General features: G+C 43.4%; 1 protein-coding gene across 2 annotated transcripts in view; it reads right to left on the bottom strand.

Moving 5' to 3' along the window:
• The window catches only part of GAN (gigaxonin), a 61,835-nt gene that overhangs the window by 19,468 nt on the left and 14,446 nt on the right, over positions 1–27,921 (bottom strand). The window contains exons 2-9 of one of the 2 annotated variants that reach the window (XM_026495298.4): positions 15,571–15,685; positions 12,630–12,980; positions 10,384–10,601; positions 10,039–10,160; positions 6,488–6,600; positions 4,560–4,709; positions 3,541–3,677; positions 2,964–3,092 (exon numbers count right to left, since the gene is read on the bottom strand). In XM_026495298.4, the coding sequence (XP_026351083.1) occupies positions 2,964–3,092; positions 3,541–3,677; positions 4,560–4,709; positions 6,488–6,600; positions 10,039–10,160; positions 10,384–10,601; positions 12,630–12,980; positions 15,571–15,685 (1,335 nt within the window). The remainder of the gene's footprint in view (positions 1–2,963; positions 3,093–3,540; positions 3,678–4,559; positions 4,710–6,487; positions 6,601–10,038; positions 10,161–10,383; positions 10,602–12,629; positions 12,981–15,570; positions 15,686–27,921) is intronic. The other variant, XM_044382522.3, reaches the window with a different exon arrangement.

The following is a 27,921-nucleotide window of genomic DNA, read 5'->3' as shown; positions in this document are numbered from 1 at the left end:
GTAGGGCAGGAGCAGAGAAATGAAAGTGGGTGATGTGGAAAATATTCCGGAGTCTAAAAAAGAAGATGAGACTTGGCAACTGATGAGATGTGAAGCACGAGAGAGAGAATCAAAGATGAGCTTTTTTAAGTATGGATAACTGGGAGGATGGTGGATTAGAAGAGCAGGGACACCGGGAACAGAAACAGAGCTGCCTGTCATTCCGGATATATTATTAAATTGTTACTATGACGTGATAGAACTTATGGCAATTTCTTTGCTTTCCTTCAAACAGTTTTGTTTTTGGTTAGAAACACAGAAAATAAGATATGGCATTTTTCCAGGAAAGTTTTAACCTAAAAATAGGGAACAAAGACAGGAAAGACAAGAGATTACTTAAAAACAATAAATGGTCTCCAAACTAATACAGCTTGCTCATCTGGCAACAGTTTCCACAATACGCAAATATAACATAGTTGGAAACATCTGCTCTTTTGAGAAATAAAGTACTGCTATATGTTATTTTCTTCCTATGGATATTTATGGGAAAGCCTGTATTTTTAATGTGATGTAGTGTGGTGGCTGAAAAGGTGGCCTCAGGGGCCAAAGTGCCCAAGTTCAAATTCCAGCTCTGCTACTTGCTACCTGTGTGTCTCTGGGCATATTCCTTCACCTCTCTGTGTTTTGGTTTAAAAGGGACTCAGAGGGTTGTTCTGAAGACTGAATAAGTTACAAATGAGTTAATACATGGCACTTACTGTTATGTATGTGTCTAGCGTCACCCAAACAAGTAAGAATCCTATACATCATATTGACCAAAGAAATTAAGCTCTCCTCATTCTATTATTTAAAAACTAGGGGCGCCTGGGTGGCTCAGTCGTGAAGCGTCTGCCTTCGGCTCAGGGCGTGATCCCGGCGTTCTGGGATCGAGCCCCACATCGGGCTCCTCTGCTGGGAGCCTGCTTCTTCCTCTCCCACTCCCCCTGCTTGTGTTCCCTCTCTCGCTGGCTGTCTCTATCTCTGTCAAATGAATAAATAAATCTTAAAAAAAAAACAACAAAACTAACATTGGTGGGCCCCTGGCTGGCTCAGTCAATAGAACATGAGACTCTTGATCTCAGGGTTTTGCATTCAATCCCCACGTTGGGCCTAGAGCTTACTTTAAAAACTAACATTGGACAGCTCAGCAGCAAGGAAACAAATGATCCATGAGTTTATTTGGAAGAGCTTTTAAATAAGCAAGGAAGGAGCCATATTCTTATGTCCAATACTTATGAACTGAAAGCAAGTAATACACTTACGTTGAAAGCTTATCAACTATTAGTATGAAACAACCTGACAGAAATATAGAAGTTCTAGCAACTGATAGCATATCAAGGGCAGACTGAGAAACTCTGCAGCCACACTTAAGTCCTATAAACAACAGGGACAGGGAAGGGTGAGGCATAAGCAGCCTTGATTCCTGCAGCAAACAAGTGGCAGCCTCTAGCTCACACTGCCCAAAGAGTAACTCAGTCATTATGAAGACGGCACAGGTCAATATTTCATCAGGGACCAAACACACTGACCACTGCTTATTATACGTTGGACAATCAACCCTCAAAGTAATATATCAAGAGAAATGCAGAAAAGTCTGAAATTCTGCCTCCATCCCCAGCACAGCAGATATTTTCTAAACTGCTCTCATACTTTGTCTAATAAATTTTCTTAAAATGGCCTACTTCTATAATTGATGGGGGAAGAAAGGCTATGCAAATATTCTCAATTTAAAATACATTAAAAGTTAGGTAACATTTACATGTATCTGTAAAGTCTTGGTAACTGCTCATTGGTTGCCCTAATCTAAACTAGTATGAAATTAAACATTGCCTTACGGCACCCCCTTCTGGTAACAGGACTGAAATACTGTAACAAGATGAATTTTCACATGACCTTTTCCCTCCAAGATTTAGATAGTCCCGTTTAGTGGTTACCACAATAAAACGTGTGAGAGGAGAGAAGGGAAGGAGGTTGGTAGGAGGGTGCCCACTCTACAAAACCAGTACAGCAACCTGCCAGATGTTTTAAGACTCTGTGACACCAGACTTTATCCACTGAATCAACCTTTTGTTGAGCGTCTAACACAGGCCAGGTCTGATGTTGAAGCTAGGATCCACAGACAGCTGGGCCGAAACCTGCCCTCAAGAATCTTATGGTTATGGTGCCTGGGTGGCTTGGTTGGTTAAATGTCTGCCTTTGGCTCAGGTCATGATCCCAGGGTCCTGGGATCGAGTCCTGTATTGGGCTCCCTGCTCAGGGGGGAGTCTACTTTTCCCTCTACCCCTCCCCCCTGCTCGTGATCTCTCTCTCAAATAAATAGATAAAATCTTAAAGAAAAAAAGGAATCTTATGGTTAACGATTACAATGCAAGAGACATGAACTGAATGTTATGGGATCACAGATACAGGAGCCTAAACCAGACTGGGAGGTGTGAGAAGACTTTCTCTAGGCAGTGATAATTAAGCACAGTTTTGGAAGAGGCTATATTAACTGGATAAATATTGGAAGGCAAATTTTAGGCAAAGGAGTAGTACAAAAGCACAGAGCCTGCTTTGCAGGGAAAATGTTGCTCAGTGTAACTCAAGTGAAGCATTTGTGTTGATTAGTAGCAAAAAGAATAGAGAAAGGCCCTATCACAGAAGGCCGTATGTGCTAGGTTAAGGAGTTTAAACTTTCTCCTAGAAGCCATAAGGAGCCAATGAATGATTTTAAACAACCAAGGGTCAAGGTCTGATACAGATTTCAGAAACACTTTTCTATGGTTTTAAGCTACGGATACTTCTGATATCTCTGCTGAAATCTCTAGTTGGCATCAGGCTTATGTCCTAAACAGACAAGATAATTCTGTCAAGTAAGCTGAAAACAAAACTAAACAAATCTAAGACATGAATTTGAAAGCAGAAAGGAAAAGTTGTACAAGTTATGGGAAACCGCTCATACTTACCTTTTAAACTCGTCATGGTAGAATTCAGACTTGCAAGTGACCATCTCACTCCCCTGGATGTCCTCACGACTTCTGACTCCCCCAAACACATACAGCTCCATGGCCACGCCACAGGCCACGGCTCCAAATCTGAAAGGCCACACGGAGCACATCAGCGACTGGATTTACAACTCAAGGCCGATTCCCTAACTCTGCTTCTGCTTGTTTTAACTCTGCAACATTCAAGGTTTCATGAATATGTGGGTCTTCCTTTTTAGGAAATGGATTATTTATTTACTTTTATAGAAACCAAATGCCAAGTCAAGTGAAAGGTTCATTTGAGGGGGCGCCTGGGTGGCACAGCGGTTAATCGTCTGCATTCGGCTCAGGGCGTGATCCCGGCGTTATGGGATCGAGTCCCACATCAGGCTCTTCCGCTATGAGCCTGCTTCTTCCTCTCCCACTCCCCCTGCTTGTGTTCCCTCTCTCACTGGCTGTCTCTCTCTGTCGAATAAATAAATAAAATCTTAAAAAAAAAAAAAAAAAGAAAGGTTCATTTGAAAGAAAGGGGGAGCCTTTCATATCCATGTTCTCGTACCTTCTCTCCTTTAGCGGACAGATAGCAGTCCACTGCTGGGTCCTCGGGTCGTAACATTCCACAGATTCGAAGAGTTTTCCATACGACCCTCCACCCATGGCATAGATTTTCTTTTTCATAGCCGCGTAGCAGCCGATCTGGAAGGAGAAAGCGAGAGTTGGGGAGGCAACACTTATTATTCACATTAGACAAAAACTAACTTTAGTCTGGAGAGCACTGTAGGGTGTCTAGGAAAGGATTCGATTTCTAGTAGTAAAACTATGGTATTTTCTAATACTGTGAAGACAGGATCTTAAAAACGAGAAGAGGAGGTAGTACACGCACTGTTAACTCCATGTGACACGACTGTGCTCAGTGAGATACGTAAATGACCCTAACTATTAAAGGAACTTTCCAGACTTTCCGTTCTTCCACCACTATTTGAAGATTCCAAGATTTAGATTCTGTCGAGCAACATGTCACTCAATTCCTGCTCCAACTGAGTTGAGCACAGAGTGGGAGCACAGCACCCGAGGTGTAAATATCCAGAGGACCGGACGAAGCTTCGGTGTGAAGAAAAGCCCCTCCCTCCCACACCAGGGAATGGGAATAAGACAGACCGTGCTCTAAACAGCTAACGGGAGCCATGTTTTCACTCTACTCAAGGCCAAATGGCCGTGCTTACCTGCTGACTGTTTCTCCTCAAGCCTGCACAATGACTAAGAAAATAGGGTTAGAAGACCTGGCTGCTTCCTAGGTGAGTGCGCTCACCAAGCGTTTGCCAAGCACGGGCGTGGACACGGCGGTGCAGCGCAGAGCCCTCCATCAGGGTGCGCTCTCACACACACTCCATCTCCTGTCCTGCTGTACGGCTGATGACAACGACGGCAAGCCACCCCCCGCGCCCCCCCCCCCCGACAGCGACAGAACTCTACAACCTCCATTCTTTCAACACTATCGATGGTACTAAGAGGCTTATGTGGCAAAGAAGAAACGCTAACTTTAAAACCCAATTTGTAATGACAAGATATGGTTCTCACCTTTCTAACCATGGTCAAATCAGGTTGCTTTGTCCAGGTTTTAGAATAAATGTCGTAACACTCCATGGATATTAGCTCTTTTTCACCATCCTCTCCTCCTAAAATGTACAGCATTCCATCTATCTCCACAATTCCAAAATTATGTCGTGGCTGAAAAGACATCAAAGATCTCTGTACATAAAAGGCCAACTACCAGACTGAAAGCAGATATCCAAGCATTTAATAAAAATCACAGATACCGTCACATTCCAGAGTTACAGTGGTGCCATGCTCAAAACCATCTCTCTCAGACATCTGTGATTTTCCTAGCAGCTCATCCTCTGTCACAAGAGACAGAACCTAATCCAGGACTTATTCAGAACAAGGGAATTACCTGCATGATAAATTCACTGGTGGAATCACCATTTTTTACTCACCATAGCTCACAACAGCAAGAACTATTACCTTATGGTTCAACAAAACTTATCTGTGTTTAGCAATGGCTACAGTTAAGTGTTTCCAAGTGGGTGTGAAATTGACAAGGTGGAAACAACAAATGTTGGAGAGGATGTGGAGAAAGGGGATCCCTCTTACACTGTTGGTGGGAATGCAAGTTGGTACAGCCACTTTGGAAGACAATGTGGAGGTTCCTCAAAAAGTTAAAAACAGAGCTACCCTATGATCCAGCAATTGCACTACTGGGTATTCACTCCAAAGATACAGACATAGTGAAAAGAAGGGCCACATGCACCCCAATGATCATAGCAGGAATGTCCACAATAGCCAAACTGTGGAAGGAGCTGAGATGTCCTTCAACAGACGAATGGATAAAGATGATGTGGTTCATATGTACAATGGAATATTCAGCCATCAGAAAGGATGATTACCCACCATTTGCATCAACATGGATGGAACTGGAGGAGATTATGCTAAGTGAAATAAGTCAAACAGAGAAAGACAATTATCATATGGTTTCACTTATTTGTGGAACATAAGGAATAGCAGGAGGACATTAGGAGAAGGAAGGGAAAAGTGAAGGGGGTGGTAAACAGAGGGGGAATGAAGCATGAGAGACTATGGACTCCGGGAAACAAACTGAGGGTTTCAGAGGGGAGGGGAGTGGGGGATTGGGCTAGCCCGGTGATGGGTACTAAGGAGGGCACATATTGCATGGAATACTGGGAGTTATACACAAACAATGAATTATGGAACACTACATCAAAAACTAATGATGTACCGTATGGTGACTAACATATCATAATTAAAAATTTTTTTTTAAATGTCAGACCAAGACAAAAAACAAACAAACAAAAACAAACAAACAACAACAAAAAAAGATAAGGAAGAACCAAAGCAAGAGCACTGTCTGAGGTGAGGAGAGGCATGGGGAGGCCAGGCTCCTGCTATGGCCAACTGGAATGACAAAAGCCTGAGGGGTCATTTGTCAACAAACGCTTGCTCAGTGTCCCTGCCAACCCCTCTGTGCCCAATGCTGTTTTAGCACTGAAGACAGAGCCCTCAGCAGACAGACAAAATCACCAGCCATCAAGGAGTTTGTGTGAACAATTAAAAAATACCCAGTATTTGAGAAGGTGATGCGTGGTATGAAGAGAAAGAAAATGGGCAGAGATGGGAGAGCTGAGGGGAGGGAGGGAAGGCCTCCCTGGGAAGCCCCGCATGGACAAACACCGATGGAAGCAAGGAGTGAGGCACAAGAGCCACAAGGTCCCAAAGCAAGAGTGTGTGTAGGTTTGAGGAACCACGAGGAGGTCTGATGGACCAAAGGCAGGCACAGAGAGAAGAGCTGGGATGGTGGGCACTAGTGTAGTGAGCGGGGGTGTGTGGCAGGGTCACCATTTCTCTCCTCACACATACACAGATGCAAAACAAATGCAAGTGCTAAAGGGAAGAAAGACACACCACCAAACAAATGAAAAAGAACATTTTACCTCATTCATTGGTGGCAACGCCGTCCATGTGTTTGCATCTGGGTCGTATTTTTCACCTGAGCTCAGGGTCTGCTTATTTTCATCTTGGCCCCCAAATACGAACAAGAATCCCTCTGTAAAAATCAAACAAGACACACGAGAAAGTTGAAACGTCAGCCTTCAATTCCCATCTCCTGCTGAATATAAATGGCACAGCTGTAGAGACAGTATGTGGAGGCAACTTCTCTAATGACAACAGTAGATTTGAGGTCTTCATCACAATTCACTTGATCCTTGGTGAGAGAGGCTAATTCACATCTGTGGGTCACTTTGGCCATTTCACCTCACTCAGCATCTGAGTGGATTCCCACTACCCTACAGCTGCAACCCAAACTGGCACCACCCTCATGGACACCCAGCAGCTCTAGCTATCCTACTCCGCCTCTGTGATTCTCAGACAACGTCTGATCCACAGCCCACATCTGCTCATTCAAGACCCAAGAGCACCTGTGCGCTTCATATTCAAAACAGGATCTAAGAGTCACTGTTGTACTTCCTATTTCAGGTAATGATGGAATAGATTATTTGTACCAACTCTTGTGCAAAACGGCTAAGCTGCTGGACAAAACATATTTTCTTTGTTTTCTTTTCTTGGACAAAATATTTTTTGAAATAAAATACTCTTGAAAGAGAAGAAGCCAAGAGGACAATATGGCAAAGCTGAAAGGAAAAGTGGGAGCTAGAGAGATCACCACCCATGGAAACCATTCTGCTGAGGGCATGTACCAACCTGGGAAATCTCCAACCTTTCTTATAATGGCTTTAAGGGTGTGAAAGGGACAAAAATCAAAACCCCAGGCCCACAGGAAGTGTGACTTCTGGCAGGAGAGCCTCTCCAAAGTTCAACCAGAACCAGAACCCAGATTTAAATCTCCTCTCTTGTCTAGGAGATCTCAAGGTTTGAATGTGATTTATAGCAATGCAATTCCAAATGTGCAGTGCCTTTAGGCAACTGGAAGAAACAAATGCAACACTTCTGTGGAATAAAGTATCCTTACCTAATCTTTAGATTCTAATATTCTAAGATTTTAAAGCATCAAATTATTCCTATAATTTTAAATAAAATGATCAGCACCCAACCAAAGATACTAGGACACAGAAACTAGACTCTATGAGGAAGAACTGGCAACAACAGACAAGAGAAAGTAGTCTTGCAGAGACTTCAAATGTCAAATATTGGACTAACCAGAAAGATGATAAAATGACAATGTTTTTACTATGTTTAAAAACTGAATGACAAATTTTAAAAAAAGATTTTATTTATTTATCTGAGAGAGAGAGAAAGAGAGCATGAGCATGGGGGAGGCGCAGGCAGAGGGAGGAGGAGACACCCCACTGAGCGGAGAGGTCCATGTGGGACTCAATCCTAGGATATTGGGATCATGACCTGAGCCGAAGGCAGATGCTTAACTGACTGAGCCACCCAGGTGCTCCTGAAAGACAAATTTTAAGACAACTCTTGGAAAAAGGGGACTGTAGAAGTGACACAGCAGATCTGAAAAAGATTTAAAGAGAATCTCTAGGAATAAAAAAGGAAAAAAGCAGATAAAATTAAAAAAAAATTAAGAGATGGGTTTAATGGCAGATCTGTCACAGTTAAAAAGAGAACTCATGAACTGGAGGGTAAGTCAAAAGAAATCATAAAGAGGGCAAAACACGGAGAGGCAAAAACATGGAAAACAAAACAGAGGCAGGAGTCTAAGGACAGAGCAAAACGGTGTAGCCATGTTTAATCTGACTTCCAAAAGCAGGAGAAAGAGGACAATGGAGCAGAGGCAATACCTGAAGATGTAAAATGAGTAAGAATTTTCCAGATTTGAGGAAAGGCCAAGCCACAGAGTCAAGATGCCCTAAAATTCTATACCCAGCACAAGTATCCTTTAGGAATGAAGGCAAAACAGTGACATTGTTAGACAAAGAAATTGAAACATTTGCTACCAGTAGACACAAAATAAAGGAAATTCAAAAGGATGGACCTCCAAGAGAAGGCAAATAATCCTAGATGGAAGGTCTGAGGAGTAAGAAGGAAAAACAAGGCAAGTGGCAAATATGTGGGTAAATCTAAACACTCTATAGATATACATATATTCAAAACATAGATGTATCAAACATGTTTATATGTAGATACTTATTCATAAACAGTCATACATTTTAATATTGCAAGACTGTGAAACATGAAAAACAGTAGAAGTGTACTTGGGCTTTTATAACTTAAGAATATAGGCTATGGTATCTATGATGACTTTCGAAGGAATATAGAAAAAGAATATAACTTCTAACCTAGAAGAGAGGAAATAAAGTGAATGACCAAAAAAAAAGAGTTCACAGTTAAAAAAAAAAAAAAAAAAAGGCGGGAAAAGAAGGAGCAGAGTACCGGCTGGACAAATAGGAACCACTCAGTCATGCCATAGTTTCGCTCACTACAACTGGACGCAACCCTATCCTCACTGCTCAATGTTTCTAAAGTACCATAGGAAATCCTGGAAAATCTGTGACATAGAAAACGTTGTGCCAGGTGTGCGTGTGTGAAAATTATGAATAGCTGTATATATCATGGGAAGGAAATAATAGGAAGTTAATTCTGAGAAGAGAGAACAGGAACTTCAGGCTCACATTCTGTTGGCTACACCACTGCATCCCGCTGCTTATTACCGACAATAACTTCAATCATCTTGGAACCCATAAAATGATTCCATTTCTGTACTATAGCATAGCTTCAGCCATTTCTATAATACTGAATGGTACAGTATAGCTTTCAAAATCTTTAAAGTAATGTTAGTGGGCAAGTGGAGACTATAAAATATGGAGGATTCCAGGAAGACTGTTGATAACGATAATTAGGAATGTAGTGAAATGGCACTTGTGGGTGAACCCAAAAGAGCACAGCAAGGTGAAGGGAAAGGCGGCGAACAGCCGGAAGGCAGCAAGTACAAGCTTTTCTATCATGTCCTTGAGGGAGAGCTTTGAATAGCATGGAGCTGTTTTCAAACTTGCGAAGGTCAAGTGAAACATACTTTCTGCAGTAAAATAACTTGAAGCCATTGCTAATATAAGTAATGCTTTCTTAAGTCTCACACGAAATGCCTGCTTTGACATAACACCTTTATTTTTCATGCAGTTACTAACTCTGAATTGCATGAATTCAAAAAACGGGACTCTTACGGCTCAAGGGAATTCTGTGTTCCAGGTGTGGCCGCACAGCTAACGGGTGGTAAGAGTCCCTGAATGTTGCTCTTCTACCAGTATGTCAGCAAGCAGAATGCTCCTCTACTAAAGTCTTTAAAACAGCGACACACTAAAGATTCACGAACAATAAAGACTGACAGAAGACACTCTTCTCCTTACAAAGTTTTGAAAGCGAGAGCTACACAGAAGATGTCATCATGGAGAAAATGAAATTATCTCTTAAAATTAAAATTAAACCTCTAAAAGGTTTCGAGTCATTCTGTACAACCCTGAAATTACATATTACTCGATCTTGTGTTTAAGTAAAATTGACCACAGAATGGTACCTGCTGAGAGAACTCCGTGGTTAATTCTTGGCATGCTTAAAGGGGCCAGTTCAATCCAAAGCTGCCTATTAGGGTCATAAAGAGGGCACATACATCGCATCGCTGCTGTTGGTTTCCGTGAACTAAGGAAATAAATAATTGATTAGCAGTTAATGTGTTTTATATAGTTGTGCTTATAATAACTATGACTAGTTTCACTGCTCTAAAGAACGTTTAAAACATTTTTAAAAAATCTATTGCTATTATGCTTAGATACCAAAAAAAAAAAAATACCACGAATTCCTGTTTTTATGGAAATAGTTCTTCCCTTATATGACTTTTGAAACAATGCACCCCCATACTTACACTCTTTCTTCTCCGCCAACAGTCACAATGCACTCCGAGTAGCCCCGGGGCTTGAAGTTTGCGAGCATGGCCTCCCCCTGCTGTGGCTGGCTCAGTGGTATGTTGTTGCACTCTCTGACAATTTCTCGTACTAATGGTTCGTTGAGCATCTGTTCCCGTAAGTAGCTGGAGTCTAACCCTGAAACCCACAGTGCTGACATCACGTCCTTCATGTGGACCTGCACAGGAGGGTAGGAAGGATGGGGAGAAAAAATGTAGGATGCAGCACACAGTTTTTAGAACATACGTTTTCTGACTCACAGAGAAGCTGAAATTGTCAAAGGATTATCAGCGGACAAGTCACAAGGGCCAGCACTGCTGGAATATGCTTTACTGGCCCCTTTCCTTTCTACTTCCCCAGAGCCTTGGTAAAGACAGTTTTAACTTAAAAAATACTCAATTCAGGTTTGTATTTGAGGTATCATGGAAAAGTTTCAAGCAGCTTTCTTTACACCCTAAAGGGTCACTCGACTGCAGTGGCCTTATTTCACATAGCTAGATGTGCCGGGAGTTCAATCACGTTCATGGGAACATTATACACAGTAATAGCTTGATTCAATACAGTAAAACAGATAATCAAAATGGATCAACATTAACACAAGAAAAACACAAAAGCTAGAGTTCAGAAAAATCCTGAGTACTATGTATTTCTTCAATTATTATTGTTAAAAACTATCTAACACACATAATATGAATTATACACCTTTCATGATGGCTCATTAAATTTGAACTAATGGACTACAGCATTCTACATACACGAGGTGAAACTCCTTAGTGACGTGTTTTTCTTGGTTTTAGAATAGTCATTTTAGGGTATACTATTCCATATCCCAGGTGGTAAAAGCCAAGAGTCCTTAAGGCATGAGGTTCAGATTAACCGGAGGATGAAGACCTGCCTCGTTTCCCCGGCAACCTCACCCCTTGAAGAAGAAAGGAAGGCACAGCTAGTGACTGTGGTCTCTGTGAGCAGCAGCGAGCTGGGAACTCTCCCATCTCCTCTCCTCGTCCACCCAGCTAACGTGGAAAACCGAACGCTAGCTGTACTGACTATGCTGAGCCTATAACCATACAGAAGTGTGTATTTCTTTATCATTACTGTGTAACAGTTTCCATCTATATCACTGTAGTCCATAGTTTCTAAATAGGCCTATAGAATTTTAAAAATTACAAGATATTCACTAAAACCCAAGTCAACAGTTGCTGAGAACCATTAACATGATTATACATTTTGAAGACTTCCCTAAAACCTAACATAGCTCTTATTTCGAATATAGTAATTGAAGCTGGAGTCTATAAATATTGGACTTAAAAGCTCTGTGATTTTGCTCCCTCCCCCAGTGCAGTGACAGTTTGGATCTATACCTGAGAGTCTCTGAGACCCTTCCTTCCCAGATGTTGCTCCCAGAACATTCCCTCTCTGAAACTGCACTGCCACACTGCAGAGTGCTCTCCTGCTTTCTGCTGAGTGGTGTTCATGACTCCAGGGAGAGCCCACACCACAGAGGCTCCTGACGTCCACTCCCCTCACCCCTCTGCCAGAGCTGTGTGTGCCCCTCTCACTCTGGTGCCTGCATCGGAGTCCCTGCATGGGTCTGCCCAGTAATGGTGCGGAGATGGTTGCTGAACAGGAGAGTGGGGACACTGAATTTCTATGATCCCAAGCTCAAGCCTGAAATGCATTTTCTGCTAAAAGCAAAGCAGAAAGGATATTATGGTCTTCACAAGGACCACAAAATATTTTCATTGCCATATTATGAGTTACATGAGCTTTTGTAGTCTGGCCTGAAAAAAACAACCACTTCAATGATCCTATGCAAAGATGTACCACAGACATCTTTTATTTAATTTTTTTTAAAGATTTTATTTATTTGAGAGAGAGAGAAAGAGAGAGCGAGCGAGCATGCGGGGAGGGGCAGTTGGAGGAGAGAGAGAATCCTAAGCAGACTTTTCTCTGAGCATGGAGTCTGACCTAAGCTCAATCTCATGACCCCAAGATCACAACCTGGGCCGAAATCAAGAGTTGGAGGCCCAACCGACCGAGCCAGCCGGGTGCCCCCAGACCTCTTTTAGATTACAACTTTGTAAGCCTTCCAAGTTGAAGGGGAAATAGAAAACACCCACGCTTTGGAGTAAACAAATGAATGAATGAACGAATGGAATAAGGAAGTAAAAAGGCAGAGTCAGAGCATATTATAAATCTCAGGTACCTTTCTTAGTTCCGTATCATGCGCTATCCATCGAATTACTGCTTCAAACACGTATCTTTCGTTGCCGACATTTAACTTCTCGAGAGAAATCACTTCTTTCAGCTTCTGAGGACTGAGTTCTAAGAATTCTTCTGTGCTGCTGACGTCTCGGAAATGAGTCTCCAGGTACTCCGTGGCTAGGTAATGGACGTGGTGCAGGCAGTAGTGCAGGGCAAAGTCGCGGATGCCGATGCAGTTCTCGGCGGCGATGCAGCCTTCCAAAAACTCACAGCACAGAGTTTTAAGATCCGTCAGCAGGAGCAGGTCCGCTGCCTGTACAACATCTTGGATTGTATCTTCGTTCAGCCGGATCTGCAAAAGTATCATACATAGTTTACCTTTCAATGTATGTATTTAAAGCCCACACCGCTAACCTATTAGGCTAAACCACATGAAAGCTCCACTTCTATAGGTCAAAGATGATCAAATATTGGCAATTTCACACAGTCCAGCCTAGTGCTGCTTTTTCAAGGAGTTTGAGGGCGCCGGTGAACCTTCAAACAATGTGAACAGAACATGGCTGGTTGACTTGCCAGCACTTCCCTTGCTTTACCAATATTAACTATCACGAGCCCTTCCTGGGTGCACTGTCCACATTGCTCACTTCCAGGCCTAAGTGGCTGAAATGCTTGGGAAGCGGACGTGCCGCCTTCTGTGGTAAACTGAAGGGGGTTTCTTTAAACACCAGCACCAGAACTGGGGCAAATCCTGCCTCCCAGATACACCACATTCTGTCTTTTGCCAGATGGCATGCCAGACACACCACACCAGCCCCTTGGAGAGGAGAGGGCCACGCGGCCCAAGGACCTTATTCCCAATGCCAAACGTCGCATTCAGTGCAACACGTACACTCAGGTGTCAGAGCTACTTTCTGGAAGAAATCCGTCTGGTAAGATTTCTTGTTTATCATTATGAACTTCACTTTTCCTTAATCTTTTGATACTTCTTCCTCTCCCCACTTTACAAGTTCTTGCATGCAACACTAAGGCGATGTAAAGAAATAAGCCTCTAAAATACTGCCACAATCATCACGGCCCAGACTCTCCTCTCCCAAAGAATAGGCGCTTGTCCTACACCCAGAAAGAGAAGGAGAGTTTCTAGAGTACAGGACAGCAAGAAATGTTTTGTCACATTTTATACATTGTGTACCGCAGATACAGAAAAAGAATGTGTGACTGCCAATCACCTTATCAACCGAGCAACAGAACTGTGGAAAGAAGTGTGTCAAGTAAGTAACAAGTAAGGAAAAAGGTCGCATTTACTTGACGTGTTAAATTCAGCCACACCACCGTGGATGGCCGTACACCGGTCAGATGCAGGCATGCGAGAAAACCACCACATTCCATCCTGATAAAACTGAACTGCCCAATCAGGAGTTTGTTATAACTTAAGTTGCAACTATGGTTTTAAATCATAATTAACTTTATTGTCTATTTTTCTTTTCTTAAACCATAATTAATTTAAACTGGGAACAAAACACAGAAGTCAATCTGTAAATAAGGTTTCAAGATTCAAATCCAAGCCTCAACAGGAATATGTTCTTACTGGCTTATAACCTGTTATAGCTGCTGCTGAACTGATTTTAAAAGTTACATGAGGTTGCTCCTCAGCCTGGTGTTGTGATGCTTCCAAGTATCTTCAGTATTTTAAGGACTGTCCCAAAATCAATCTAAATCCATTTATTTTTAACAATCATACACATAACCTTACAAGCACACACCCCCCACCTAGTGTTCGGAGAAAAGAGAAGGGATAACATCATGAAATTAACCCAAGAACTTCAAAAATAATGACAATCACCGAGGCTGACCGAATGAAAATACCCAGAGAAGGCAAGCAGTGCATTAGAAAACTCGCAGGAGGAGGCTCTTACAAACAGGAAAGGTAAAATAAGATGAGGAAGGAATACGGGAGAGAGTAGGAAAGAAGCTCTCAAAAAGAGTACAGACAAAATGCGTTCTCACATAACCAATGTAAGATACACTAACTTTTTCCTGTTAAAAAACTAGCCCTAGGGGCGCCTGGGTGGCATAGCGGTTAAATGTCTGCCTTCGGCTCAGGGCGTGATCCCGGCGTTATGGGATCGAGCCCCACATCAGGCTCCTTCGCTATGAGCCTGCTTCTTCCTCTCCCACTCCCCCTGCTTGTGTTCCCTCTCTCGCTGGCTGTCTCTATCTCTGTCGAATAAATAAATAAATAAAATCTTTAAAAAAATATATATAAATAAAAAAAATAAAAAACTAGCCCTGGTACAACCTAAGATTATTCGTAAGAGCCCTCATGCTACACTTTAAGTCACAAAATCAGGGGTTGGGGGCTTGAGGATGACAAAGAAAAAGAAAGAAGTCTCATCACTTATCACCTAGGTTTCATTAAATCCCCAGAAGTATAAGTGGGCAGAGAGGAAAGGGACATCAGCAAGAATGGGGTGCAATAAGGATGTTGCTCCTGAGGCAATAGGACCCAGGCATCATGAATACAACGCAGATGCCTGTCACCCGTGTGACTCTCAAACTCTTCATTTCTACAAAATAATTCCCACCGCCCAAGGAAGCTCCCATTTCCAGGTTATGGGGTACAGAGCAAGATGGGAATTAAGGTTTAAAAACATAAAGACAGCCATGAAAGGAGCACCCCAGGTCCTTCCCATCTCACAATGGAAAGTGGAGCTCAGAATGATAAATACAAAAACTGGGACTGGGTTAAGATTTTACTCAGTCTGCTTTTCCTCTAAGAGCAGAGCCCTGGAAGAACAGGTGGGCACCATTTAGGAGAAACGCGTCACGCCGACAATGACAGATGAAGAGGACAGTGTTGCTGGGTCACAGAATGGTTGAAGGAGACCCTCACCCTGAGCTTGAGAGGCCTCTACTTGTCTTCCTCCCTGTGTGTCTCATCATACCTGCCCACTGAAGATGTAATCCAGGATCTCTCTCATAACCATTACCGATATCCCTTCAAGTTCAATCTTATAGGTTGATCCATCATCTTTTGGAGGATTATAGTTTAACTTTGTCCTAAGAAAGGGAAAAAAATGTAAAATTTCTATGAAAGAACAGAAATAGCTATAAATATTTATGCACTAAAACTCTATGAAGTAGATATTTATCAGCATATGAACCCCACCTAGGAAATGTAATTTGTTAACTTTAGATTAATTAATTAATTAATTTATTTATAAGTTCTGACTAAAAAAACATCTGTTCCAGGATTTGGAATGCTACTTCTTAAAAAAACAGACAACCACAGAACTAAGAGCCACCTGAGTAAGGATCTCTACGTCACCTTGGGAGCCCCAGACCTGTCAGGCTTTTTTTTTTTTTTTTTCATGTATTTAATTATCTAATTATTTTCAATAATGTAACAAGGACCCCCCGAATATCCCACCCAAAACACAAGCTAGGACCTTGCCAAGAACCTGCTTCTTCTACCCAAACATTCCTTCTCACCACCCATCCCTCTGCTTTCCCCATCTGAAGTAACTATCGTCCTAAATCCCATGTCTGATCTTCCCTTGCTTTTTAGTATCACTGTACCCACGAAACCACCCTCCTTGTGGTTGTGATCCACACAGCCCTGTCACACACATGTGGAACATCTCTTCATGTCTGTGGCCACATGCGAAATTTCCTCTTCTGTGAAACACATGTTAAGTTCAAGTCTCTTGTTCATTTTTTAAATTGAGTTAATTGTCTTCATATGGAGGTCTAGGAGTTCTTTATTAGATTCTTGATATTAAATCTTTGGCAGACTTGACACGTTTGTTTAAGGCAATGAACAACTTGAAGAGCAACTCTTCATGGTGAATGTTTTTTTGTGTCTTGTTTAAGAACTGTTACGTTACCCAAGGTCTAAATGATGGTTATAATTTAGCAGTGAGGAAAGGTAAGACACAATCTAGATTGCACTTAAGAACCCCCATCCCCCGAGGCTGGGAGTTGGTCAAATGAGGTAGCTGTGGAAGGAGGGTGAAGATGAGCCAAAAATAGACACAGGTGGACAGCCGTAATAAGGAGCTGAATTCCCAGGTCTTGTCTCCACATATATACACAAATCCCCATATGGCCCTCCCCACCCAGCTCCAGTGCCAGATAAGTGATTTACATTGTGAAGAGTATAAAACAGAGGGTGGGTCTCTGGACAGGGGGGATATCAGACACATCTGAGGGTAAGTGCACTGCACCCAACACAGAGAGAGCAAATATAGTGTTTACATACTAAATGCTGAGACCACCAATCATTTTCCCCTCAATTCTGCTCTTAACCGTTGAAAGTCAGACCTACATTCTCCAGGTAAGAAACTGGAAGACTCTTTGGAGGATCTGACCAGCCCTGAAAGGAAAGACCTAAAGCTATGGACATAGGTCTGCCCCAAGAGCACATGACCTCAAACTTCTGAAGGAAAATTATTTCCAACCTAGATTTTGATAACCAGCCAAACTACCAATCAAATGTCAGGATAGAATACATATTTTCAGCTACCCATGGTCTCAAAACAAATTATCTCCCTTGCAACCTCTCTCAGTGTGCTGCTAGAAAATGTGCCCCAACAAAAAAGGAAGTGAATCAAGAAAGAGGAAGATTTCAGTAACTAAATGACATGCTCCAATACAGGAAAGAAGGGAACTCAATGCAGGGAATGGTGCAGAATGGTCTTGGGCCAGAAGGTATGTACAAGCAGAAGAAAGCCAGTCCGTCCTGCAGCCAGTAGGAGGCCTTGGGAGACCCTGGAGAAGATGAAATTGATGGGACAATGTATCTGGAGGTATGAAGAAGATATTTAGACAATCTTGTTTCCTTCCTGTATTTCATGTCTGCTATTCTTGCCTCTACAGTTTCTATTGAACTAAATAGTTTTGCTCAAAAGTTATTTCCTTTCTACTCGTTGCACCTTGGTTTTACCTATATGCCTGACACTTTTAATAAGTGAAGAAAAAAATTTTGTCAATTCTCAACCAAGAGAGAAAAATCGTATTAGTGGTAAGACTAAGACCCAAATCTGAAATGCACTGTATAGTCTTTCTGGCAGCACATATGGAATTTTTCACTTAGGATGTCATGACTATTTGCATTTCTCAATCACTGTGCTGGTTATCAACGCATTGCCTCTCAACTCCGAATTTTCCCTTTTTGCATGCTCTGTGAAAATGTATCTGAGCCTCTTAAATAATTTTCCTTTGTCAACTGGCATGATGTTAAGCTTTTCGGTAGAGAGCACTGGAAAGACCGTGCTTCCTGGTTCTGGTCTAGCAGCTTGAAAGGCTTCGATGTGCGGCCAGCCTTCCCAGCACGGAGCTCCTGCGGCAGGCACACAGCTGCTGGCAGCACGTGCCAGTCTTCCCGGGAACTCCCTCGGGCAGTCTTGACACCTCTCATGCACAGCTTTCCCAGGCACCTGCAAGGACAGACTTCTGGCAAGTTCCACCTGTGTGGCTTGGGTGCCACGCAGGGAGTTGTGGCTGTGCCCTGTCCAAAACGTGTGGAGCTTAGCCTGAGGTGGAGGCTGCTCCTTCTATGTGCGATTCCTGTGTTTTTTTAAGAGTTTTCCTTACTTCTTACTAGCTAATGCCTCAGTACTCCAATCTCCTGCTGCAGTTTATAATTCTTTATATTAAGCTTTCACTGTTGAAGTTACTATGTGGACTTTTTCTCCTGACCAGACTTAGACTAAGAAAGTCACTACTTAAAGGCTGTAGCCCCAGAACATGTTCGCGTGGAAGAGCCTCAACCTAGAACTGGAGCTGTTCTTATTTTATTTATTTATTTTTTTAAAGATTTATTTATGTATTTATTTGACAATGAGAGACACAGCTAGAGAAAGAGGGAACACAAGCAGGGGGAGTGGGAGAGGAAGAAGCAGGCCCCATAGCGGAGGAGCCTGATGTGGGGCTCGATCCCATAACGCCAGGATCACGCCCTGAGCCGAAGGCAGACGCTTAATGACTGAGCCACCCAGGTGCCCCTGTTCTTATTTTAAAGTAATCCACGTTCACACAAGGGCTGCCTGTGCCTGCCCGTGCATGTGTGGATGGTGGATGGTGGATGGTGGAAGGGGGCTGGGGCGGGGTGGAAGGGGCTATGAGCAGAGCTTTCCTTGCTGCCCCCTTTCAGTGTTCAACCATGAGACTGCATTAGTGCTGTGTTTTTGAAGTTGACTATACAGTCACACGTTTTCACAATGAAGAGTACAGTTTCCTCTCTCAGTGAGACATGGCTAAGAGGACAGGACAAAGATTCCTGTAGATATGAGCACTGACCATTTCAGACCTCTCTAAAATCAGATCTTTTTCAAAGCCCATGAAAAACGAATCATTGTACTATCAAGTCTCTACACATCTAAGGCCTAAATTACAAAACTTTAATTACGGTTTAAATTCAGATCCCTACACCTGCCCCCAAACTCTCCGTCTTCCTATCCCGCGTCTGATCTCTCCTGATACCACCTGTGCACAGCCCTTTCCTACCCATCTTGTAAAGACTGGCTGAAATGCCCGGTCCACAAGAAGTTACTCCTCATCACTCCACCCTGCCACAGGCTGCACCCGCACCCCCACCTCCATGCAGGTAAAAATAATTTCTCCTGCCACAGATTTTCCAAGCCCTTTATGACTTTATCGAGTTCTGTTCTTATTGTGGTATTTAAGTACATATCCCATTTCCTATCTCCTTTATTTAACCGTTAAGTTCCCTGAGGCCAGAGTCCTCTTTATTACTGTAACCTGACAATGGAGCCCAGTGGTTCACAAAGAATAGATGTTCAACGGTTATTTGTAAAGCATGTGTTGGAATTCACAGTGGTCTTTAAATACCCAAAGTACTGTCATATGAGATTTCTTTCCTGCATGACCTCAGGTACCGTGAAGTGGAACCAGAAGCGATATGAGGAAGAACTTTTAATGATCGCACCTGTCCAATGCTGAAAGGACAGAAGCTCAAACTCTAATGTTCATGGGGGTCATCTAGGGGTCTTGATTCAGAAGGTCTCGGTGGGGACTGAGTTTCTGCACTGGTAACGAGGTCTCAGGCAGCACAGATGCTGCTGATCTCCAGACCCCTCTGAGTAGCAAGGGGTTAATCAATGCTTCCAAATTACCCCCGGTGTGTTTGGTACCTGTAATCCATCCCAGATGAATATTTTGTAAAATATAATAAAAGTCTATATGGGGATATAATGTACCACATGGTGACTACAGTTGATACTGTACTGCATATCTGAAAGCTGCTAAGAGGGTAGTTCTTACAAGTTCTCATCACAAGAAAAGAAGTTTTATAACTATGTAAGGTGACAGATAAACTAGACTTACAGTGGCGATCGTTTTGCAATGTATACGAATATCGAATCATTATGTTGTATACCTGAAGCTGATACAATGTTATGTCACTTATACCTCAATTAAAAAATGAAGGAATGATTAGAAAAATGAAATAAAAAGACATATAAAATGCAGGCTCCAATTATTTTATCATCAGATTCAACAGGCGTAAAATTACTCTGTTAAATTGCTACAAGTGTCTAAACCCTTAACCTCGGCGGGATGCCTGGCTGGCTCCCTCAGTTAAGCGTCTGCCTTCTGCTCAGGTCATGATCCCAGGATCCTGGGACCCAGCCTCAGGTTGGGCTTCCTGCTCAGTGGGGTGTCTGCTTCTCTCTCTCTCTCTGCCCCTCACCCCTGCTCGTGCTCTCTTTCTCTCTCAAATAAATAAATAAATAAATAATCTAAAAAAAAAACCCAAAACTCTTAACCTCGATGTGTGTACTTGTATGATCTCTGACTGTTATCCAAACATCACCACTGTGCAGGTGATGTCCCTGTAGGCTAGATGACCACCCATCTGTCAAGAATATGGTGAAAGCTGGTCTCGGGTCTCTTCCAATCCTAGCTGGTAAGAGTCACTCAAATCTATTTCGAAATAGTCTTGCTCCAGAGCCTACCGTCACTGTTACCTCCTTCTCCCATCTCTTGGAGAGCTGCCATCCCTTTTCAATTGAGTAACCTCAAATGTGTCTTATTCTGCCTCCTTTTGTCTTCCTTGTTTTCTGATTTCCCAGCTAAGTCTCTCGGTCCCTTTAGTTTTTGTCATTCTGTCTGACATTTCTTTCCTTCAGGAAATACCTTAATTTGCCCAAGATCCACCAATTAACGGTCCTCACCCTCCAGCCCAATACATTTTCTCTGTAACTTCCCCCTTTTTATCTAGAATTTTCTCATCTGGCATGTCATCTCTCTGTCCTCTGCTTACAGAGAATTCGGTGAACTGGACTAAATGAGTTAATGAATTAAAAAAAAAAAAGAAAGAAAGCTCATTCAAAGCGTTAATAACTGACAGTTCTGTTTTGAAAGTTAGCCCATAAAAAAACAGGAGGTAAATCAACTGTTATTTTCTGTGTTCTTCATCTCTCCCCTAGGAAGCTATAGGGTCATACGCAAATTTACTGCAAATAGCAATATCCTTGTTTTTATTATGATATGATGTCAATTTACAAACTCTCTCCTGGAGAATGCAGCAGTCTTAAAATATCGCTTTGAGAATTTCATCACACACTGAAAACACTAGAAATAATTGAGAGTATCATAAAATTGGGCCTCGGGTGTTTAGATATAAATATCCATGCCTGTCACATTCTTCCCCAGTTTTGTTTCTAGGGCAAGACATTTCCCCTCTGCCCGTTTTCTCATTTGTAAAAAGAAAAGGTTAGATAAGGTGATTTGAGAGCTCTCCCACCCCCAAACATTTCTGGACAACACTGCTGAAACAGGCCACTGAGCTCGTGCAGAGACTTGGCTCTGGAGGCATCCTGTGGAGTCCTAGAGGGTGAAGTCCCGCCAACTCAATCAGGGATCGAGGATTTATAACACGCCTGCTGTGGAATACACAGGACAAATTTATTTTTCCTCCAATCACCTATCCTCTGGGCAGGCAGGCCTATATTTTCTGTCCTATTAAAGTTGAACAGATGTGGAACAAAATCAATTTTTCTTTTTCTTGGCAACACTGAAAAGAGATTTTGTTTTTTTTTAAAAAAAAAAAGCATTGTTGGCTACTAGCTAATAAAGAAGCTGGTATTATTCAAAATTTTGCATCCATGAAAGAGGCCTACAACCTTTAAGTGCGTATAATAGAGCCAAAGTAAACTGTTGGTTATAAATAGTTCTTTCCTCACCGGCTTCCAATTGCTGAGAAAGTTCAATGTGTCTAAATGCCCAGGTAACCAGGCCTGGTTCTACTCTTCCAAGAACCAGTTTAGACATCACTGAATGGGATTTGATGTAACAATGACAGAATAAATCTAAGTGACTTTTCTTCCTCTCTGATGCAAAAGCTTGTCTCCAATAAAAGCAAGGAAATGTACTCAAATAGAATGCAAGAGAATGTAATGTTTAAGTCAAGATTTATAGAAATTCTGGGGTGATTCACGGGCATTACTCATATGGTTTCAAGTGATTCATGTCGCCTCAAATTGTGCAGCTACTGACAGCAGGCTCTTTGAGATCTGTGCAGAGGGGCTTAGGTTCACCACTGCACTTGCCCATTTAAGCCAAACTCCTAATTCACGCTCCTGGGGGGAATTGGTTTTACAGATGCTCCTCCCCTCCTCTGTCATCTTCATGAGCTCCTCAAAACCATATAGGAAATGGATGTTCAGCGCAGTGGAACTACTCTGTATGATGCTACAATGATGGGTACCCGTCATCATACATTTGCCTAAACCCACACAATATACACCACCAAGAGTGAACACTAACGTAAGCTATGGGCTCTGGCTAAGAGTGATGTGGCAGTGTAGGTCCATCAACTGCAGCAGACATCCCACTCTGGTGGGGACACTGATAATGGGGGAGGTTATGCATGGGGGGGGGGCACAGGGTAGACGGGACATCTCTGTACCTGAATTGAAAGGTCAATTTTGCCATGAACCTTAACTGCTCTAAAACATAAAGTCTATTTTAAAAATATATTGCTTCAGTCCCCATTCCACTTAATGAAATATAAATTTGCAGGTAATATTTCCATCAACAGAAGGCATCCTCCCACAAGGCCTTTTATGGCCTGCTTTTTTTATGGATGGGAAAACAAGAACCCGGCTTTCTAATGGTTCCTGTCACCCAAGAATGCCATCTACGTGATTTACACGGGTATCTGAGACAGGAGCAGGGGTCTCAGAGGGAGGCCCCACGAAGCCCCCAGGCCTGGTGAACTATGAACCAGGTGCCACAGACCTCTAGGTGAGCCCTCTTTCCCCGGGCACTAGAACCCACAAAGGCTCACAAGCCAGCCACTGAGGCGCTCTTCCTACAGGACCAAAGTCAGGCAGCAGTGAAGAGAAGAAACCAAAGGAAAGCTCGGGCATGATGCCGCAGACCTGGCCAGGAACTGCCACCAGCCTAACACTGCACACAGAGAGCAGGGATTTCAAAGTGGGAGTGGGACTCGGCCGCATTTCTCCTGTTATGATTCTAGGAGCTGAGCCTCTACCAGCCTGCCGTGCTAACGGAGAATGGAGCTTCTCCGTCGTTATTTCCTTTGATCTCCCTCTATTCCTTTCTCTTCACCTCCAGGCTCTTCTTACCTAGATGGCTCTTCTTACCCAGACGGATTCGTTTTCACTTCCTTACCATCAAAACTTCCCTCCTCACACAGACCTTGCAATGAGTCATAATTTGAATGGGTTTTAAGAGTAGCTCCTGAACCTGGCTTCCCAGAATCTTCTGGCAAGCTCTTCTAGAAAAGCAGATCCCTGGGTCCCATCCCAGACCAACTGAGTCAGGTTCCAAGACTGTGTACATTTCAAAAGTTTGCCAGCTTATTGTGACACATTCCCTCACCCTGGAGTGTTCCCTTCAGCATCTACTCCCCTAATCACATGGTTTAATACTTCACTCATTGCAGGTCTCTGCTTCGAAGAGCAGCCCCAGATACCACACTACTGAAAGTAACACCTCTACTCCCTTCCCTGCTTCACTTCATAGAATTTATCACCATTTCATAAACCACATCTGTTTAATGTTTATATCCATGATGATAGGGACATTGTCTTGTTTACCACTCTATCCCCTTACCTCACGAAGTACCTGGTACCGAACGGCACCTGACAAATAAGAATGGACTTGAATCAACAGCAGCATACAACCAGGCCGGGGGACCAATGGATTTCACTGCTGCAAGGTCAGGTATGAAACGAAACAAGCACGCCAGCGCAGAAATGGCATTTTACTGACCAGCCCAACAACTGTGAGCTTTTCTGAGCTGCACCCCGCTGCTTCGCCCACACTGAGGGGAGGGGATGCTTCCCCCAGCATCCAACCTGTGTGTGCTGTAGTCAGCAACTCAAGAACGGACTGTCCCCTTGCTGCAAAGCAAAGCTACCTGAATGTCCATGGTGACATCATGTGCCTTTGTGCTGAGGGCAAATGGACCGTAAGGCTGGCCGGAGGGGAGGTCTGTGGTTTGTGCATGAACCTGCCTAACTGGCCGGTATTCCATCTCTACCACACTGACCTCTGCTCACCGTCACTAGCGCACTGCATTAAAAAATGCAAAGATGAGGAAACGTTTCTGGAAAACCAAGAGTTTACTGTTCAGGTGTCATCCCACCAGCCAGCCCCGTAGTAAGGAAGCTGAAGCAGAACCACCTCAAGTCCGAAGAGGCTGCGGCCACGGTGCCATCCACCCCTGACAACCTCCCTAACCGCCCACTGCCAACCAGGCGGCGCACACGGAATCACAGAAATGTCTTCCATTTAGCACATCATCCACTCTGAAGACGAAATACAGTGCTCCAATTTAGACCTGCTCTGAGTAACCATGTCCAATTACATCAATATCTGGAAGAAATACAGAACAGAAAGTGTATGCCTTTGAGTCATGTGATCTGCACAAAGGAAAATTTTATCTGAAGGGAGATAATGTTTTCAGAAAAGAGACTATGCAATGTGTGAATTATCTTCAGCAGGAGGAGAGCTTGAGAAAACTTCCGCAGGGTGTGCGTCTGGGGGATGCGGGTGGGGCGGGGCGGCGGTACGCACAGCACAGCACAGGGACTGTGGACATGCCCAGCTACAAGTGACCTCACTTCACCCGCACAGACACGGTGACCCTTGAAGGGAGAAAGATGCAGTGGAACCAAACCCGTAAAAACTGTCGTGCCAGGCCACTGACCTTGCTGTGGGTCCCTCTGCTGTTCCGGCACAGCATCAAGCAGCAGGTATGGATTCAGAGATCAGATCACAGCTAGTTGATGGGCCCCAATCTCAAGGAAGTAAACAAGCCCTCACCTCTAATCTTGGGCTTCACGTCAGTAAAATGAAATGTTATGAGTTATTTCTAGGCGTCTAAAGCTTCTAGCATTATGTCCCACAATAAATCTCTTTCCCAGCCTGCTGGAAGCCTGTTCCTCCCCAGGTTGTCCCCATCTTAGGATGAGGTGCTATCCTCTACCCAGCTGCGTAAGCCTGACAGGAGTCTAATAAATAACAGAAGGAGTGACTGAGTTACAAAGCACAAGTGGACACTAAACTTAGTGAGTGAAAGTTGATGAGGCATGGAATACTTGAACAATCTCAAAGTATCGCCCCATAACTATTAATCACAAAGAGAAAAACAGTGGATTAAACCAGTGGATGCCAACTTTAAACACGTGACCAACGAACGTTATCTAATGTTGGGACAAACTATCATGGGACCCTGACAGGGTACACGGAGGAGGACGCAACGTCACTCCCGTGCTATTCTTGCCACAAATGCAGAACCTCAATCTAACTGTAAGAAATCAAACAAACCCAAGTTCCTCAACAATCTACCAAACAACTGCTCAGTACCCACCCCACATGCCAAGGCTAAGAGAGAGAAGGAAAGACTTTGGCACTGTCACAGGAGCGACAGAGGAGGAGACCAAGGGGACATGACAAGTCAATCACCGTAAATACTGTGGAGCAGGTACTGTGCGAAGTACTAGGGAGGCAAAAAGTCAGTTCTCTAGGGAGAGAGGTCAGAAAAGGCCCCACGGAGGTGGTGCCTGAATCAGGCCTTAGCTGAGTGTTTTACACCAGGAAGGAGGGACAGCAAAGGCAGTGAAGTAAGCATTGTCCGTCCAAGGAACGACAGGGGCAAGCAAGTTAGCAAGGCTGGAGAGAGGAGCACATGGTGAAGGAGGGTGGGGACAAGCCAGCTCCTGAAGGACGTGCACACACAAACTAGACTTCACCTCGAGGGAAACGCAGCTGTACATGAGCAGTGTTTTTTTAAATCATTTTATTTTGAAATAATTTTAGACTTACAAAAAAGTTTTAATTGTAGAGTTCCTGTATCCCCTCATGTAGCTTGCACTAATGTTAGAATCTTAAATAATCTTAGTACAACTATTAACAATAAAAACTAAAGATCGGTATAACACCATTAAATAAACTATGGACTTTATTCAGATTTCACCGGTTTTTCCCCTAATGTCTTCTCTCTGTTCTGGGGTCCAATCTAGGGTTCCAAACTTCAGTTCATGATTGTGTCTCTAACCTGTGACAGTCCTTCAAATCTTCACCTTTTAAGACCTTGACTCTTCAGTGAGTAGTGGTCAATTATTTTGTACAATGTCCCTCAAGATGGTTTTAATTTCTTGTAATTAGACTGAGTTTATATCCTTTTGGCAGGAACCCTACAGAAGTGATGTTATGTCCTTCTGTGCAGCATATCATGATGCTGATGTGTATGAGGTTAACCTTGGCCCTTGGCTATGATGGCGTCTGCTGGGTTTCTCCACTAAGAAGATAAAGTCACTATTTATCCCTTTGGTATTATTAAATCCACTGAAGAACATAATTTAGAAATATAAATACCTTTTTTCTTAAAAAGGATTTTATTTATTTGAGAAACAGCGCAAGAGCGATCACAGAGAGAGAGGAAGAAGGAGTAGCAAGCTCCCGGCTGATCAGAGAGCCTGATGCGGGGCTGGATCCCAGGACCCTGAGATCATGACCTGGGCCGAAGGCAGACGCTCAACTAAGTGAGCCACCCAGGTGCCCCAAAATATCCTTCCTCTACACAAACTCTTGCCCACTAACTTCAGTGTCCGCCAGTGGATCTTTTTTTTTTTTTTTTTTAAAGATTTTTTTTAAAATTTATTTATGAGATAGAGACAGCCAGCAAGAGAGGGAACACAAGCAGGGGGAGTGGGAGAGGAAGAAGCAGGCTCACATCAGAGGAGCCTGATGTGGGGCTCGATCCCATAACGCCGGGATCACGCCCTGAGCCGAAGGCAGACGCTTAACCGCTGTGCCACCCAGGTGCCCCCCGCCAGTGGATCTTGACTGTAACATTATCATTATGGTGCTCAAATGATGATTTTCTATTCTTTTATTTTATCTACATTTATTAATGGAAATTCTTCTGTAAGCAAGAGCTATCTCAGGCCGCCTCGGTGGCTCAGTCAGTTAAGCATTCCAACTCTTAATTTCAGCTCAGGTCATGATCTCAGGGTCATGAGACTGAGCCCCACATCAAGCTCTGTACTGGGCATGGAGTTTGCTTACGATTCTTTCTCTCCCTCTCCCTCTGCCACTTCCTGTGCATGCGTATTCTCTCTCAAAAAAAATTTTTTTTATAAAACTGAAAAATAAAAGCTATCTTTTCTCCCCATTTATTTATTCACCCACTCATTCATTTACTCATCCCTACACATGTGGATATGTATTCTATTCTAGGGTTTATAATCCAATGTTACTGATATTCATTTCCTTGCTCAAACTGCCACAGCTTTGGCCACGAGACTTCTTTCACATTGGTTCTCTCATCTTCTGGGCACCTCCTTACTTTCTGGCACAAATACTCTAGGCTCATGGTGTATTTTTCCTGCTCCAGTACCTGCATCAACCTCGTCTCAGAAACCATTAGTTCTAGGCATTATCTAATTACATTCTAGAAGCATCACTGTGGCAGCCGCAGTGTGGAGGACTGATGCGGACGGAGCACAGAGGCAGACGGACCAGTTCTTTCACCTTTCAGAACTAATAACAGCTGGAATGTGAGCAGCAGTGATGGTGAAGAGGAGACAGGTTGCAGAGATCTGAGAGGGCGAAATGATGGGCCATGGCATCACTTAGGTGCAGAGGGAGGGGGGCTCATCCCCAAGGTCTCCAATTTCTCCCAGGGAGTCTGGCAGTACACTCACCAGCGCAGTGAAGGGAGGACCACCCACCTGGGGGAGAGGAGCCAGCCTGGGTTGGGGAGGGCAGCCCTGCAGCAGGCTGTCGGGTATATTAGG

The sequence above is a fragment of the Ursus arctos genome, unplaced genomic scaffold (assembly GCF_023065955.2).
Source record: "Ursus arctos isolate Adak ecotype North America unplaced genomic scaffold, UrsArc2.0 scaffold_19, whole genome shotgun sequence".
Taxonomy (NCBI): Eukaryota; Metazoa; Chordata; class Mammalia; order Carnivora; family Ursidae; genus Ursus; species Ursus arctos.
This window is presented reverse-complemented; position numbering and strand designations above follow the sequence as displayed.